Source organism: Salvia hispanica, chromosome 2, assembly GCF_023119035.1.
Source record: "Salvia hispanica cultivar TCC Black 2014 chromosome 2, UniMelb_Shisp_WGS_1.0, whole genome shotgun sequence".
NCBI lineage: Eukaryota > Viridiplantae > Streptophyta > Magnoliopsida > Lamiales > Lamiaceae > Salvia > Salvia hispanica.
Genome location: NC_062966.1, coordinates 34791889 through 34807493, shown reverse-complemented (window position 1 = coordinate 34807493; position 15605 = coordinate 34791889). Strand labels below are relative to the sequence as shown.

Below are 15605 nucleotides of genomic sequence, written 5' to 3'. Positions count from 1 at the left end.
TCATGTGTTCATAATATGGTATTATAGTTTAACATTTTATATTTGTATTTTGTTTTTCTGAAGAAATGAGGAGATTTCCTTAGTCCAAATAACAATCGTTACAAATTTGTTGGAGACATTATAGTAGTTTCAGAGAGGTAGGTTTTTAGAAAAGGATAAATAAAGTTTGACTCTCAAATTATGATAAGCTGTTTTACAAAATTGATTAAAGAGTCATAACCATACAACCAGACTATTAAGGTAACAAAATATTGATTCACCATATTAGAAAAATTTATTGTTTAAATTATTTTAAATTCTTTCAACCGTGCTATATATAGTTAGCTTTTTAGTGAGGTTGACTATGGCCTGTATGATGGTAATTCATTCTACGTATATGTCATAGTGTATAGTTGATATACATTGATTTTGGTATGTATCATAAGTATCGTCAATGTCAATATAAAAAATCATAATATTATTGTACTCAAATTTCACGATAAAGTATGATATTGTATCGAAAATTGCGGCATGCCAGAAATTTGATATTTTTAAACATTTTGATACGATAAGTGCGATACACATTTCAGTAAGGCTCTATATGAAAATTGTTTAATACGGAGCACTAGTAATAACAATAATGATGATATTTTTTGCTTAAAAATGAAGAATGGTAAGATTTGAATACGAAATATGTTTGTTACTTCCTCCGTCCACTTATACTTTTGTCATTTTCATTCGTCTACCAATAAAATTGCTATTTACTTTTACTATTTTTAGTAATAAACCCACACATTTCACTAATTTTATCTTACTCACATTTTATTATAAAATAAAACTAATAAAAGTATATCATTTTTCATAATCTTTTTACTAGAAATTCTAAATGGTCAAGCAAATTCAAAATGTAATAGGAGTATCAACCATTATCAAGAAATGCATGACAAAGTTTATTGAATTGTTCTTATTTTATTTTTTGATCACATCATTATCCTATTCATAACCAATCATTATTTTAATTGCATGACTATTATTATAGCAAGCCAAAAATCCAAAACACAACGGCAATGTAAAACGCATAAATCCGACGGTTCAAATTCACGGGAATATTCAAAATAATCAATCCAACGCTCCAAAATCAAATCATTGAAACTAGCCGTTGTGAACAGAGCGTGAGCTCCAACATTATTTTCTTCATTTCCTCCCATTTTCCTTCGCAAATGAACTATCAATTTCACTCTGTAAATCCAGCAAAAATCTTGTCTCTCAAGAAACCGAGTGTTTGAGTAATTTTCCGGTGAATTGAATTTCCCCATGGATTCAAGCTCGAAATCCGGCGGCGCGGTTACTCCAGCGAAAGAGAAAATCGCCCGATCGAAGTCCGAGAATGTAAACCCTAACGTGAAGTTCTCGAATTCACCACTGATCACCAAATCCGAAAGGAGCGCCAAGAAATCTGCCTGCAGAAACGCAACCTCCAACCCTAAGCAGTTGATTATGGCCTCGCCGTCGCCGAAGAAGAAGATTCGAGAGAGGAAGTTCGTGATCGCGAAGAAGAGGGTGCGCAACCAAGATCAGGGTTCCCTGGGCACTGCGGCGGGGGCTTGTGACAAGTGTAAGAAGGCGACAGGTAAATTGAAGTGCTTGTGTGTGGCGTATGAGAGTCTGCGGGCTTCTCAGGAGGATTTTTTCAAAAATCGGGATGAAATCGAAGATGAGGTTTCTGATAAACTAGAGGATTTCGATTTGATGTCTCGGGAGGAAGGCCTAAATGTTGAGAAGAAATTGGAGGGGGATGGAGCCTTATCAGACAAGGTTGATGTTGATGAGTCCACAGAGAATGATGATGGGGGTGTAAAGAGGAGTCGGGATAGGTTGTTGGAAGAAGCAAAAGTGCGAGTACGGACGCCAGGGTCTGGCAGGGTGATGAATTTGGTGAAGGAATTTGAGAAGCTTACGACGTTCAAATTGGGGAATTCTGAGGAAAATCATGTGGAGGAGGCGGAGAATGATAAAGTTGGTATAGATTTGGCATCGGATGGACTGGAGCCACCACCTAAGGCTCCAGAGACACAGGTTTCATCTTCTTCGTTCTGTCCATCGATTTTTCAGCTGACATCAGAGAGCTTAGGACTTGATCCTCGTCGTTCATATTCATTAGACAGCAATGATGGAAGGTTAGTCAGTGTTATAACTCAGATATAGTTTAATGATTACATAGATAATGTTCCTTTGTGTATTATTTATCCTGTTTTGTTACATAGATAGTGTTCCAGTTTTGGGTCTCAACTAATATATGTGCCTTTGCAGTAGTGTTGCAACCATGACGACTGCTGGTGGTCAAAAAAGCAGGCGAAGTGTGAGAACTTTAGATCTTAACTTGTCTTATGTGGCCAATTGTTTCTAGATTTGTGGTGTTCTTATATTTTTTTTTCACATGTGCAGAGCACCGAATCAGCTGCAAATCGTACTAGAAGACTCTGGAAGAGAAAGCAGCGGAAAGTAACCTCTCTAAAGCCTTTCATGCTTAGAACAGAGGTATATGTCTTCCACCATAGTCTGACTGATGGCGCCTGCTACTATATGTAATTTGTAAAAGACTGAATGGTGGTAACTAAGCAGAGAGAGATGAAATTAAATTTGTTTTACTGATAGAGGAGTCGTCTTGTTGGGCTTCTTAACTAAATAACTAATTAATAGGTTCCTTGCACATATGCATTTTGATTCTTCATGCCAAGCAGATAATGGTGATAAAGGTTTGAGCATATTTTTGAGAAGCCAGTTGAGTTCTATAGTTAAGATGCTAAAAGTAGAGGCAACGGTTGAATCACTTGGTTCTATTTAAAGCAGGACTGAGTGTGATCATGAAATTGATTGCCTCTTAAAAAGATGCTTGATGTGTTCAGCCGATTGCTTTCCACTAATTGTTTGCATCTCTTTACATAACTCAAAAATTGGCAATTTCCCTACTGCAGGAAAGAGGAAAATGCAAGGAAGAAGTATTCCTGAAAAAGTTACAGCAGATGATTGAAGAAGAGGAGAAGATGAAGGTACCCATAGCGCAAGGTCTACCTTGGACAACAGACGAACCCGAGGTAAAGCTTTTATGGATATCTTTTGCTCAAAAGCATTGACAGCTTCACAGAGCTAATGATAGGCTAATGTTGGCATGGCATTATTGTTAAGAGGAACTCATATATATTAATGCTCTCAATATCATGTTTATAGGTTGTGTTACATTCTTGTATTAATATGTAGGTCAAGATCTAGCTATAGTTTTCTCGTGAATATGAAAGTTGTTTTCAGTCATGCTCAAAATATTTAGGCCATACACAACTTTCTGTTAACCATTCAATAAATCTGAACTTGTTATTATCTCAGTGTTTGGTGAAACCTCCAGTTAAAGAAGTCACAAGGCCAGTTGACCTCGTGTTGCACAGTGATGTGAGGGCTGTAGATCGATCTGAATTTGATCATCAGGTATTTTTATTGAATCAAACTGAAATCTATTAACTCAAGTTATGAATGCAAGCATGTTGATTGATATGGGTCCCAATCTTGTGTGCTTTCCATCTACAATATCGCAGTTCTTTGATTTTTATTGTTACTCCTTTTAATTGCATAAGGTATTTTCAAAACTCCATACTAATTATGATTAGATATCAATACTAGTGAATAATAGGTCTCATCCCTCTTCATATGTGCTTAGTTTGGGGTTGGTTTCTCTTGAACTAAAGTGAAATATAATGAACAAGTTATGAATGCAAACATGTTCTATAGACTATCTGTGCCAGTCTTTTGTGTCTTTCGTGTCTTCCTGAATTGCTGTACACATATCAAAATTCTTTGATTTCAAATGTCACACTTGGTTTGCCTCTAATTTTTCTTTGCTTGGTTTCTCTTGGACTAGAGTGACATAAAATGAACTCAAACTCAATGAAAGCAAACATGTTAAAAAGCTGATGTTTGCATATCACAGTCCTTCAATTTTAAATGCCATACTTGGTTTGCTTCTCCTTTTCTGTTCTTGGATATTTGAGTGTGTTTTCCTACAAAGAATGACCAAATTTTATTGTCTTTTTAAAGGTTGCAATGAAAATGAATATGGTTGAACAGTACCGGATGGAAAGAGAGAGACAACAGAAGGTAACTAACTACAGAACTACATTGCAAAACTGTCAGTCAATATGAAGCTATTCTCTTTGAGATTGTTAATTGTCCTGGTTTTGCAGGAGGCAGAAGAAGAAGAAATCCGGAGGCTGAGGAAGGAGCTCATTCCGAAAGCTCAACCCATGCCATATTTTGACAGGCCCTTTGTCCCCAGAAGGTCCGAGAAGAACCCCACCATACCCAAAGAGCCCAAGTTCAACTTACCTCAGCAGAAGAAGACCAAATGTAACTTGTCTTTAGATGACTTCGTAGCGCATTGCCAGTGAACACAAGCAAATAGGAATTCATCTTTCTTGGTCATTCATTCCATCCGTTTGTATATGTTGCAATAATTTGTGAGAGGCTTGCAGTTTTGGGTGCTAAAAGATGATTGTTTGCTTGGCACAATGGTGTGCCAAATTTATTGATTTCTTCTTTCCTCCATTTCCTCTTATTCATCTATAATCTTTCCCACATGTTTTCCTCTTTCTATCATATCTATATATACAAGAATTTTATATCATTTGATACTTCTCTCGTTCACTATATACACTATATCTATCATTTGAGGAGGATAGACAAACACCAAGTCACACAATTCGTTAGATTATAACATGACATATGGAAGGCGAAAAAGGACTAGAAAATATTTATGTTACATGCTGACGCTGTGACAGGATCTATCTTTGTTCACTTTGAGGAATAAATGGACTATTCATTGTTTTCGTTTTTATATATGGTACATTATCATATAAAAAAGTAATAGTAAATTTTGATCATAAACATATGACCAAAATGCGAATTTGGTTCAAAACATTCACTTTTGAAAAACAAGTCCATAACAACAGATAAAAATATGAAACTGCTGATACTTTTGTATAAACGTTTGTGGTGACATAGGAAAATAACATATAAAATTATTTTCATAAAATCAAATTAATGTACTTGTTCTAAATCATGCAATAGTTGCATACACAAAAGGCATTTACTACACTGTAATAAATAGTGTAAAATCTTAATGATCAACACACTTGACTCTATTCGAGAAATGATATGCTGGGCGATTGAATTTGAGCGACAGGTGAGCGCTTCCATTCCACGTCTGAAGATTCCTTTTTTATCTATAAATTTCTCTCTCAGTAACCTCTCTCCCTCCGTGAAGACCGCTCTCCATCATTTCTTTTCACATGTACAACTTGGCAATTGCAACATCATTTTTTCATTCACAGCACCTGTATTTCTTTCCTTCAGGCTTAAATAATGTATCTATTCCTTCCCCAGCTTCTTGATATTTGCTACCCCAATTTAATAATTTCATTGAAAATTTTAATCATCTTAACTAATTTCAATATAACTTTATTTTAGATCGCAGTTATTTGACCACCCATTTTTCACTCTCCAATAATGTTTTAATTTTCTTCATCACTATGGATGCTTAATATTGATAATAAACGCAAAAGTAAACAGTTGTCTGACGTGGAATCAGGATTTGCGCTCATCGAGCACTCAAATTAGTCGCCTAGCATAACATTTCTCTACTCTATAATACTAACAAATAGTGTAAAATATTTATAACCGCACATCCAAAACAATCATTCATTTTTTTTTTATCAATTTTAGTCCATCAAAAAAAATTACACAGAACCGGAGTAGTTGTTGCTAACTAGAAAATATATTAAGATGAAACTCAATCTCAAATGATCCAAGTACATCTCTTAGAAATTCAACAGCAAAAATTAATAGTAGTAAAAAAACGAAACATTTTAAACAAAAAATTGTTCAACCATATTCGCAATGAGGAAGTTCTCAACAGGCTAAAAACATAGCTAAAACATTAATCTATAGAGCAACAACAACAATTCTTCCAGCAACTTGATCGAGATCTCTTTGGCCGCTGGATGTGATCTTTCTCCCTCTGTTAAACAAATAATGCACAACAGAAAATTAGAGGATCACACATGCTACACCTAGCAAGACACTCCATGTTGCAGAATTCAAAGTTGAACCACCAAAGATACAAGAGATTTAAGTTACAAAGGGCACAATTAGGTATATGCTCTAGCACTGGATTATTTCATATTTCTGTATTTGCATTTACTATGCATAAAAAGATTTAGAACAAGTGACGAGGGAGAACTGGACTGTCTAGGTAGCCAGACTCTTCTGCTACAAGGGAGATTGCAAATAAGTGAAATCAAACAGAACTTGACATGCACTTACCCCCTTGAATCAAGCTCAAGAATGTTCATGTTCTGTAGCTGCTGCAGAATGTGACGGGCAACGGCACCGCTGCTTTTGCCAAAATGGCGTGGACGGCTTCCATTCCTCTTGCTTCCGCCATAGATCCTACGGAAGGCACCAACTCCAAGACCTCCCCTCAGGTATACCTTTCTAGCCATGGAAGCTGCAAAATCAAACCACTTATTATCAAGACAGCATTGTGAAACAGAACACCTAGCTAAATACCGTAAGATGGTGAACCTATTAGTAACATGGTAGGAGTAGTAAATAATGGGTATAATTACCACAACTTCACAAAAACATGACTATGTAACAACAAAAATAAAGTTATATGTAGAGGAGGTAATTACCGGCCCTAATGTAATACCAGTCGGGATCGTAAGGGGCAAGTTCTTTCAACACACCAGTTTTCACGATATCAGTCCACTCGGGAAGCTCCATCTATAGTTAAAACAAATGATCAAATATGCTGCATAAGTATTCTTGAATCAAATTTGTAAACTATAAACAAAACTACGAACATTATCAATTTCGCTTCTCGAGAAATAAATATGCATCTCTTTAATAAAAGAGAATACTAGTACTATATTTACTCTACATCACAGTCTATACTATCTCACAGTGTCTCTCATCACACTTTATGTCCAGGGAAAGAGGTTTTCTAAAACCTACCAGCTACTAAAATAAAGCCTCCACATTGAATTCAATAAAAACGAATAATATTCAATAATTCCTTCAAGCATACAAATCACAACCTAAATTACGAAACAGATTAACGACAAGAAAAAAATACATAAATTATAAATATGAAGCATCAAACAAGAAAATTGGGATATGACATCTTAAATCGTCAAAAAGGTAGAAAAAAAAGATTAACCTTGCCGGAGCGCTTGAGGTGGGCGGCGTAAGCTTTGACGAACTCGTGTGGAGAGACGTCCTTAACATTTTTCGCGGTAGCCATCGTCGGTGAGATCTGAAAATCTGGAGCTGCAGCTCACAATACTAATCTCGGATTCGCAAGGGTTTAGGAAATTAGGGTTGTTCCACATATTATATTTCTTCCCTCTGTAAATATCGGCCCGCTTTCAGTTTGGGCTTCGGCCCATTTTGGGACGGCTTTTAGTTTTAAATGGCTCAAAACAGATTTAAATTATTTAATTTTAACTTAAGGTGTCTTTTTCAAGATAAATCAACAGGCGTTTTTTTAAAAAAAAAAAAGAAAAAAGAGATTTCATACTCTACCAAGTCTAAGAAAAATAGTTTAGTTCTTTTTTATTTCCGTTCCATCCATCAAAAATATTCTCTATCTATACATGGTACTACTATATTTAATGAGGTGGATTTCATTTTCTTTATTATCAATACTTCAAACATTTTTTTATATATATCACTCTCTATCCTTTTACCAATTTTGCATTTAAAATTTGTGTTGTCCAATGTTAAAAATATTGTTCATGGACATAGGTAGGAAGTGTAATAGTTTCTCATTCATATTGTGGTCATAATGACTCGAACTCTTGATCTATTGATTAAAAAAAAATGGCTCATCTACTAAGATGTATTTAAACCGTCGATAAATATACTCCACTCGTCTCCAAATAATAGTCTCTCTCTTTTTTCCATCTTTTGTTTGTCCTTATAAGGTGAGTCTCATAATCCAATAATACTCCAATAACATTTTCTTGGTAGTATTTCTCGTACTTTACCAATTTCGCATTAAAACTTTTGACGTTCCTTTAAGTCCCTACTAAGTCCCTACTTTTATGGTACAGTAGAAAGGAGTATAGATTCGGTTAGGGGGAAACTTTGCTCTATTAGAGAATAGGGAAACTTGAGTATCCAGTCCACTTGATTTGTTTCACTTTGCTCTATTATGTAACTTGTTCTGTATAGTGTTATTTCTAACATGCTTGTTATCAAACCCCAATGCGCCCAGTGAACACAAGCAAAGGTCTGAGAAGAACCCCACTATACCCAAAGAGCCCAAGTTCAACTTACCCAGAAGAAGACCAAATGTAACATGTCTTTAGATGACTTTCGTAGAAGAAGACCAAATGTAACATGTCTTTAGATGACTTTCGTAGCACATTACCAGTAAACACAAGCAAATAGTAATTCATCCTTCATGGTCATTCATTCGATCCGTTTGTATATGTTGCAATAATTTGTGAGAGGCAGTTTTGGGAGCTAAAAGATAATGTTTTGCTTGGCACAATGGTGTGTCAAAGTTATTGATTTCATCTTTCCTCCAATTCTTTTCAAATCATCTTCACCCACATGTTTTTCTCTTTCTATCATATCTATATACAAGAATTTTATCATTTGATACTTCTCTCGTTCACTATGTAAGTATATCTTTCATTTGATGAGGATAGACAGACACAAGTCACACAATACTAATCATAAAGTAAGATTAAAAACAAAGTACTTTACTTTGTTCTAAATCATGTTCGTTGCATAGAAAGTTACTACATTTAAAACATGAAGAAAACAAGACCTTATCTCTCAGATAAATATAATAAAAAAAAAACGAGCATTAAAAGACTACATCCCCAAACACAACCAATATTCATTTTTATCAATTTTAGCCACTCCATAAAAATCGGAATCGAGTAGTTGTGGAGGCTAACTAGATAATATATTAGGATAAAACTGAAATGATCCAAGTACACATCTGAAAATTCAAGAATCGTAAAGAAACACGAAACATTTCAAACAAAAATTTGTTCAACCATTTTCGCAATGAGGAAGTTTTCAATAGGCTAAAAGATTAATCTATGGAGCTACAACAACAATTCTTCCAGCAACTTGATCGAGATCTCTTTGGCCGCTGGATGTGATCTTTCTCCCTCTGTTAAACAAATAATGCACATCAGAAAAGATTATTTCATATTTCTGTACTTGCATTGTTACAATACATATAAAAGATTAGGAGTGACAAGGGATGACTGGACTCTAGGTAGCCAAGCACCACAAGTATACTACAAGTGAGGTTGCAAATAAGTGAAATCGAACAAAACTAGACAGGCACTTACCCCCTTGTATCAAGCTCGACAATGTTCATGTTCTGCAGCTGCTGCAGAATGTGACGTGCAACTGCACCGCTGCTTTTGCCGAAATGGCGTGGACGACTTCCATTCCTCTTGCTTCCGCCATAGATCCTACGGAAGGCACCAACTCCAAGACCTCCCCTCAAGTATACCTTTCTAGCCATGGAAGCTGCAAAATCAAACCGCTTATTATTAAGACAGCATTGTGAAACAGAACACCTAGATAATTACAACAAGATGATGAACCTATTGATAACATGGTACTTAATTATCAAATCGTTACAAAAACACACCAAATATAAAGTTTGATGTAGATGAGGAAATTACCAGCCCTAATGTAATACCAGTCAGGATCGTAAGGGGCAAGTTCTTTCAACACACCAGTTTTCACGATATCAGTCCACTCAGGAAGCTCCATCTATAGTAAAAACAAATGATCAAATATGCTGCATAAGTGTTCTTGAATCAAATTTGTAAACTGTAAACAACACTACGAAAATTATCAATTTTGCTTTTCGAGAAATAAATATGCATCTCTTAAATAAAACACAATATATTTTACTCTACACCACTGTCTATACTGACTCACTGTGTCTCTCATCACAATTTATATCCAGGAAAAGAGGATTTTTAAAACCTAGCAGCTAAATACTAACATAAAGCCTCCACACTGAATTGAATTAAAACGAATAATATTCAATCATTCCTTCAAGCATACAAATCACGACCCAAACCACACAACAGATTAACGACAAGAAAAAATACATAAAATTGAAGCATCAAACAAGAAAATTTGGGATATTACATCTTAAATCGTCAAAAAAAAACGTAGAAAAAAAATTAACCTTGCCGGAGCGCTTGAGGTGAGCTGCATAAGCTTTGACGAACTCGTGTGGAGAGACGTCCTTAACATTTTTCGCGGTAGCCATCGTCGGAGAGATCTGAAAATCTCGAGCTGCTGCGCTCAATACTACTCTCTGATGCGAGGATAGCTATGCAGGAAGCGAGGGTTTTTGAAAATTAGGGCTATTCCACTTTTTATAGCTATTCCCTCTGTAAATATCGGCCCGCTTTCGAAGCTTTGGGGTTTCAGTTTGGGCTTCGGCCCATTATGGGGAAGTTAAACGGGATTTCAGTTTTAAGTGGCTCAAAGAGTTTTAAGTTTGTTGTTTTTTCTTTAAGGTTTCTTTTTCAAGATAAATCAACATACGTTTTTTTATTATTTTTAAAGAATATTACCACGTCTAAGAAATTTTTTTATTTTTTATCCATCCACCAAAAGTATTCTCATTTTAAATATGGTATTATCTCTCTAATAAGGCGGATTTCATTTTCCCTGTTATTATTACTTCAAACACTTTTTATATTTATCCTTCTCATCCTTTATTAATTTTGCATTTAAAATTTGTCTTATCCACTGTTAAAAATATTTTTATGGACATAGGTAGGAAGTAAATTGTTTCCCATTCATCTTGTGGTCATGTTGACTCGAATTCTCAATCTGTTTGATTAGAGAAAAATGTCCCATCTACTAAGATGATTTAAACAGTTAATTTAAACATCCCACTTTCATCTCCCAATAATAGTCTCTTTTTTTTTATTTTGATTTGTCCCATAAATTTAGTTCATCTCTATGTTTGGCAAAAAAACTTCTCCTATAAGGTGAGCCACATTAGTAACCAATAATACCAAATTACCAATCATTCTTTGTATTTTTCATACTTTACTCATTTCGAATTAATACTCTTGTCGTATCCCTATTTTATGGGTCAGAAGAAAGGAGTATATATCCAAATAAAGGGAAACTTTCTCTATAGAGAATAGGGAACTTGAGTATCCACTCCACTTGATTTGTTTTGACTTTGCTCTATTATATAACTTCTTCTGTATAGTGTTAATAATTATATGCTGTAAATAATTTTCGATAGGAATGCCAATGCTACAGGTACACACGATTCTGAATCAGGAGCCCAAGATTATTTTACTATTCAAAACAACTAAAAAAATGAGTATTACACAAACAAATGATAAAGGGAGATGACTTCATTATGAGATTATATCAACATAATGTACAACTGCCATCGCCCTAAACAAACAAAAATTTCCCCATGTTCCCTAGGGATAGAGTAACAAATTTCAATTTCCCTATTCTATAGTAATATTCTTCTTGTAGTAACAAAATAACTACTATGAACAGATGAACACTAATTATGATCAATAGGGCTGTTTTCAATCTAGGGAACTTCTAAACTTTCGCTCCACTCCCATTCTATGAGCTGTACATGTTAGCTTTTACCTGTTAAGTACTTACAACTGTTGTCGCTGCCTCGTTCTCATGTAACTACCTCTCTTGCCGGCACTCTTGTTCATCCTGCCCACACTGTTACCCCAATCTTCATCATCATAGCCTTCTTCATCATCCATATCTGCCATTCGGACAGCCTTCCCTCGTCTTGCACTCGTGGAGGGTGGCCGTTTCCTCTTGATGTTTGCTGAGTAGGTTGAATAGTCAACCGTGTCTTCCCTCAAGGCATTCTTGAATTCCTGAGAAGAAAACAATTTATTTTAAAAGGCATTTTGTTAAGTACAAACAATTTACTAAACAGAGTTGTGAGAAAAATACAAAACCAAAAATCCAGTGTAATAGGAGTACAAAATTATATATACATTGATTCTACTAATATTCAGAAATCGCATCTATATGTGATACTGTAACTTATTTATTGTTATCTTTGCAATGCATATCTATATATTCCCTATTGTTAAGTATAGAAATTTATACCACAATTAACAAAAATATAAAGCTGGAGAAAATTGAAAACCTAATAATGGAGTTTCGACATATAGAAATAAGTCCAATAACGTATTCTACATTAAAGAGCCCATGTTAATGACGGACACAAAGCATGATCATGTGTCTGACAATCATGGTTAGACAAGTCACAAAAGTATACCATGAGAACTTAAATCACCTGATATCTCCGCATGACGTCTTCGTATGTGTTGGGAGGGTCAATATTAATATCACTGATAGTGAATGGAATATTCTGCCGTCCTAAACTTTCGCCTGGTTTAACCGGTTCAGTAGGATTTCTCCATGTATTCTAAATATGAAAATGTCTCTGTTATTTGCCGACTTACTAATTTGAGAAATCTAAAAATATATAAATAGAAGTTATCTAGTTTTACTTTATCTAATCAGATGACACTTAGTTGTTTGATGAATTTTAAGATAACACCTATTATAACTATAGGGGAACACGTGTGCTAGCCAATTTGTATTAATGTATAACTCTCAATAAATATAAAAATAATAAAATCAATGTGTACTAAAATAAATCACTTTGCATGCACCCATAATTTTAGTGAAATACAAATATATGTATTAGACATGTACGTGTATGGAATGTCCAAATTCCAAAGTAACTAGTACATATGTGCATTTCTAATACAAGTATGAAATCAAAATTGACTACTTCGTGGTGAGAACAACTTATAATTTACGTACTATTATTTATAGCTATATTAATTTTCCAGAAACAAAATAGAAAAATTGATATCCTTGGTGATGTCCATTTAATGTCTGTATAATTCAAAGGACAATAAAATGTGCAAAACATAATAAAATGCACAAATATGCAAATATGATGCATGTTTTGGGTCAAAGATGTCACAGTTGACATTGTATTGACATTTTTTGTTAATATTATAATATTTAGAGTTCGCATTTAATCACATTTCTATTGATTTAAATGTATAATCTTGTGTGTTTAAATATTAAGTACATCATATAATATATGAGTTAATCGTTGAGACAAATATGTAGTTAGAAATAGTAGTTTTTTAAGCATGATAATTATTTAAATATTGCCTCGCGATTTTTGACTAGGGATCTTGACACAATTTTTACGAAAAAAATGAAAATATCAATAATTCAAGGAAAAATAAAATCCTAGAAAAAAATATCCATAAACAAAAATCTAACTTCTTATCTTCAACCCCAATTCTAAATTCCACAGCGGCCATTTGCTCTTCCCAAATTCACTACAAAAAAAATGCAGATTCCGTTGCCGGCGCGAGCTCCGACGCTTCTGTCGCGGCGGAGGCTCTTCGAGCAGAAGCTCTCCGACCTCCACAGATGCACCGACCTCAGCCAGCTCAAACAGCTCCACGCGCTCATTTACAAATCCAATCTCCACGATGACCTTTTCGTCGCGCCCAAACTCATCACCGCCTTCTCCCTCTGCCGCCAAATGGGGCTAGCGCTCACCGTTTTCGAGCAAGTTCCCGCCCCAAACGCCCATCTCTGCAACACCTTGATTAAGGCCTATATTCGGAATTCTCAGCCGGAAAAGGCGTTTGAGCTTTTCTACACAATGCAGACTTCAGGAATCGTTCCGGATAATTACACTTATCTGTTCCTTCTCAAGGCTCACTCTGGGTTGAGATTTGTTAAAACTATCCACGCTTATGTGGAAAAATGCAATCTTTACTCGGATCTGTTCATGCCTAATTCGTTAATTGATGCTTACTCGAAGTACGGATTGGTTGGGGTTGAGGCAGCGAGGTCTCTGTTTGATGTGATGGAGGAGCGCGATATGGTTACATACAATTCGATGATAAGTGGGCTGGTGAAGACGGGCCAGTTGAAGGAGGCCCAGCAACTGTTCGATGAAATGCCTCAGAGAGACAAAGTGAGCTGGAATGCTATTCTTGATGGGTATGTCAAGGCCGGGGAAATGAGCACTGCGTTTAAGGTTTTTGAGAAGATGCCGTCTAGGGACGTTGTGTCATGGTCTAATGTGATTTCGGGTTATGCTAGAATGGGCGACGTTGAGATGGCTAAGGTTCTGTTTGAGAAAATGCCGGAAAAGAATTTGGTTACTTGGACTATTATGATATCGGGATACGCAGAGAAGGGGCTCGTGAAGGAAGCTCTCGTGCTTTATGATCAGCTCGAGAGGGAGAACATGGAGCCAGACGATACGACATTCGTGAGTATCTTATGCGCTAGTGCACAATCCGGGATGCTGAGTTTAGGGAAGAAAGTCCACAGCACCATCATCAAAAGCCGCTACAGATGCTGCACCCTCATAAGCAACGCTCTGATCGACATGTATTGCAAGTGTGGGAGCTTGAACAGGGCATGGCGATGCTTCAACGAGATGGAGAGCAAAGATCTGGTGTCGTGGAACACCATGATCCACGGCTTGGCCATGCACGGCCATGGCAAGAAGGCGCTCCATCTCTTCGATAGGATGAAGCTAGAGCGGTTTGCACCAGACAATGTGACCTTCGTTGGCGTCCTATCTGCTTGCAACCACGCTGGCATGGTCGAGGACGGGATCCGCTACTTCTACAGCATGGAGAGCAGCTACAACATTGTCCCTCAGATTGAGCACTATGGCTGCATGATCGACCTCTTGGGGCGTGGGGGGCGCCTCAACGAGGCACTGAGGCTTCTTAACTGCATGCCATTTGAGCCTAATGTTGTTATCTGGTGCTCCCTTTTAGGGGCTTGCCGAATGCATAATGCCCTGCAGTTAGCAGAGGAGGTGCTTGATGAGTTGGTGAAGTTGGATCCGGCTAACGCAGGGAGGTACTCTGTGCTGTCGAATGTGTACGCTGCTGGTGGGGATTGGAAGGGTGCCGCGGATGCAAGGCTGCGGATGTGGAAGGCAGCCAGCAAGACACCCCCTGGGGCTAGCTCGATAGAGTTGGATGGGGAGTTTCATGATTTCAGTGTTATGGATACTAGTCATCCTAAATCAGATAAAATTTACCAGACTGTGAATGGGCTAACTCAGCATCTTAGAAAAGTTGCTCTTGCTCCAACTTAGAAATTTGGTTGCATATATAAATATATATATACATATGCTTATGCCATTGAGGTTACTTCCTTGATGATAAGATTCATGTATACTATTTTCTGAAATGTGTAATTTTGAGGTTTGGCACATGGCATGTATATATTTGTAGTGCTGTAGATGACAAAGGGCAAAGGGGCAGCAATGTTTGCTGTATTTATGAAATACTATTTGATACTCTTTTAGAGTAGTACTTGTTTGGTTACTGCCATTATGTTTCATTTTGAGAAGGACTTCTAAGAAATTGTCTTGTGTTGTTGTCAAAATGGCAGCAAGCAGAGACATCTGTTCTTTTAAGCCAATTTCAACACCACTGCTG

The 15605-nt window shown here is 36.3% G+C and overlaps 5 protein-coding genes across 5 annotated transcripts; 2 read left to right on the top strand and 3 right to left on the bottom strand.

Annotated features, from left to right (window-relative positions):
- Positions 1-1203: 1203 nt before the first annotated feature.
- On the top strand, positions 1204-4572 carry LOC125204831. Its single transcript, XM_048103572.1, has 7 exons — positions 1204-2156; positions 2290-2338; positions 2425-2517; positions 2955-3074; positions 3361-3459; positions 4066-4125; positions 4212-4572. The coding sequence occupies exons 1-7, from the start codon at positions 1294-1296 to the stop codon at positions 4413-4415; spliced, it is 1488 nt and encodes a 495-aa protein (XP_047959529.1). The 5' UTR covers positions 1204-1293; the 3' UTR covers positions 4416-4572.
- A 1209-nt stretch (positions 4573-5781) lies between these two features.
- Positions 5782-7409, bottom strand: LOC125203584 (40S ribosomal protein S19-3-like). Its single transcript, XM_048101964.1, has 4 exons — positions 7247-7409; positions 6720-6810; positions 6349-6532; positions 5782-6043 (listed from the first exon to the last, which is right to left on the bottom strand). The coding sequence occupies exons 1-4, from the start codon at positions 7328-7330 to the stop codon at positions 5968-5970; spliced, it is 435 nt and encodes a 144-aa protein (XP_047957921.1). The 5' UTR covers positions 7331-7409; the 3' UTR covers positions 5782-5967.
- A 1576-nt stretch (positions 7410-8985) lies between these two features.
- LOC125205139 (40S ribosomal protein S19-3) lies at positions 8986-10440 on the bottom strand. The gene is made up of 4 exons (XM_048103960.1): positions 10265-10440; positions 9747-9837; positions 9405-9588; positions 8986-9220 (listed from the first exon to the last, which is right to left on the bottom strand). Exons 1-4 carry the CDS (start codon positions 10346-10348, stop codon positions 9145-9147), a joined length of 435 nt encoding a protein of 144 aa, XP_047959917.1. The 5' UTR covers positions 10349-10440; the 3' UTR covers positions 8986-9144.
- A 937-nt stretch (positions 10441-11377) lies between these two features.
- LOC125205140 (sister chromatid cohesion protein SCC2-like) lies at positions 11378-12503 on the bottom strand. Its single transcript, XM_048103961.1, has 2 exons — positions 12392-12503; positions 11378-11963 (listed from the first exon to the last, which is right to left on the bottom strand). The coding sequence occupies exons 1-2, from the start codon at positions 12404-12406 to the stop codon at positions 11727-11729; spliced, it is 252 nt and encodes an 83-aa protein (XP_047959918.1). The 5' UTR covers positions 12407-12503; the 3' UTR covers positions 11378-11726.
- Positions 12504-13444: 941 nt separating this feature from the next.
- Positions 13445-15476, top strand: LOC125205124 (pentatricopeptide repeat-containing protein At3g29230). The gene has a single exon (XM_048103939.1). The coding sequence runs from the start codon at positions 13475-13477 to the stop codon at positions 15257-15259; it is 1785 nt and encodes a 594-aa protein (XP_047959896.1). The 5' UTR covers positions 13445-13474; the 3' UTR covers positions 15260-15476.
- The last annotated feature ends 129 nt before the right edge of the window (positions 15477-15605 follow it).

Excerpts from the sequence above, each read along its gene's own strand:
- LOC125205139 (XM_048103960.1), bottom strand. The coding sequence starts at position 10,348 with ATGGCTACCGCGAAAAATGTTAAGGACGTCTCTCCACACGAGTTCGTC. Across the intron at positions 9,589-9,746 it reads CTGGTATTACATTAGGGCTG|CTTCCATGGCTAGAAAGGTA; the intron begins GTAATTTCCTCA and ends TTGATTTTGCAG. Across the intron at positions 9,221-9,404 it reads GTCGAGCTTGATACAAGGGG|AGGGAGAAAGATCACATCCA; the intron begins GTAAGTGCCTGT and ends TTTGTTTAACAG.
- LOC125205124 (XM_048103939.1), top strand. The coding sequence starts at position 13,475 with ATGCAGATTCCGTTGCCGGCGCGAGCTCCGACGCTTCTGTCGCGGCGG.
- LOC125203584 (XM_048101964.1), bottom strand. The coding sequence starts at position 7,330 with ATGGCTACCGCGAAAAATGTTAAGGACGTCTCTCCACACGAGTTCGTC. Across the intron at positions 6,811-7,246 it reads ACCTCAAGCGCTCCGGCAAG|ATGGAGCTTCCCGAGTGGAC; the intron begins GTTAATCTTTTT and ends TTTTAACTATAG. Across the intron at positions 6,533-6,719 it reads CTGGTATTACATTAGGGCCG|CTTCCATGGCTAGAAAGGTA; the intron begins GTAATTACCTCC and ends TTGATTTTGCAG.
- LOC125204831 (XM_048103572.1), top strand. The coding sequence starts at position 1,294 with ATGGATTCAAGCTCGAAATCCGGCGGCGCGGTTACTCCAGCGAAAGAG. Across the intron at positions 3,075-3,360 it reads GGACAACAGACGAACCCGAG|TGTTTGGTGAAACCTCCAGT; the intron begins GTAAAGCTTTTA and ends TTATTATCTCAG. Across the intron at positions 4,126-4,211 it reads AAAGAGAGAGACAACAGAAG|GAGGCAGAAGAAGAAGAAAT; the intron begins GTAACTAACTAC and ends CTGGTTTTGCAG.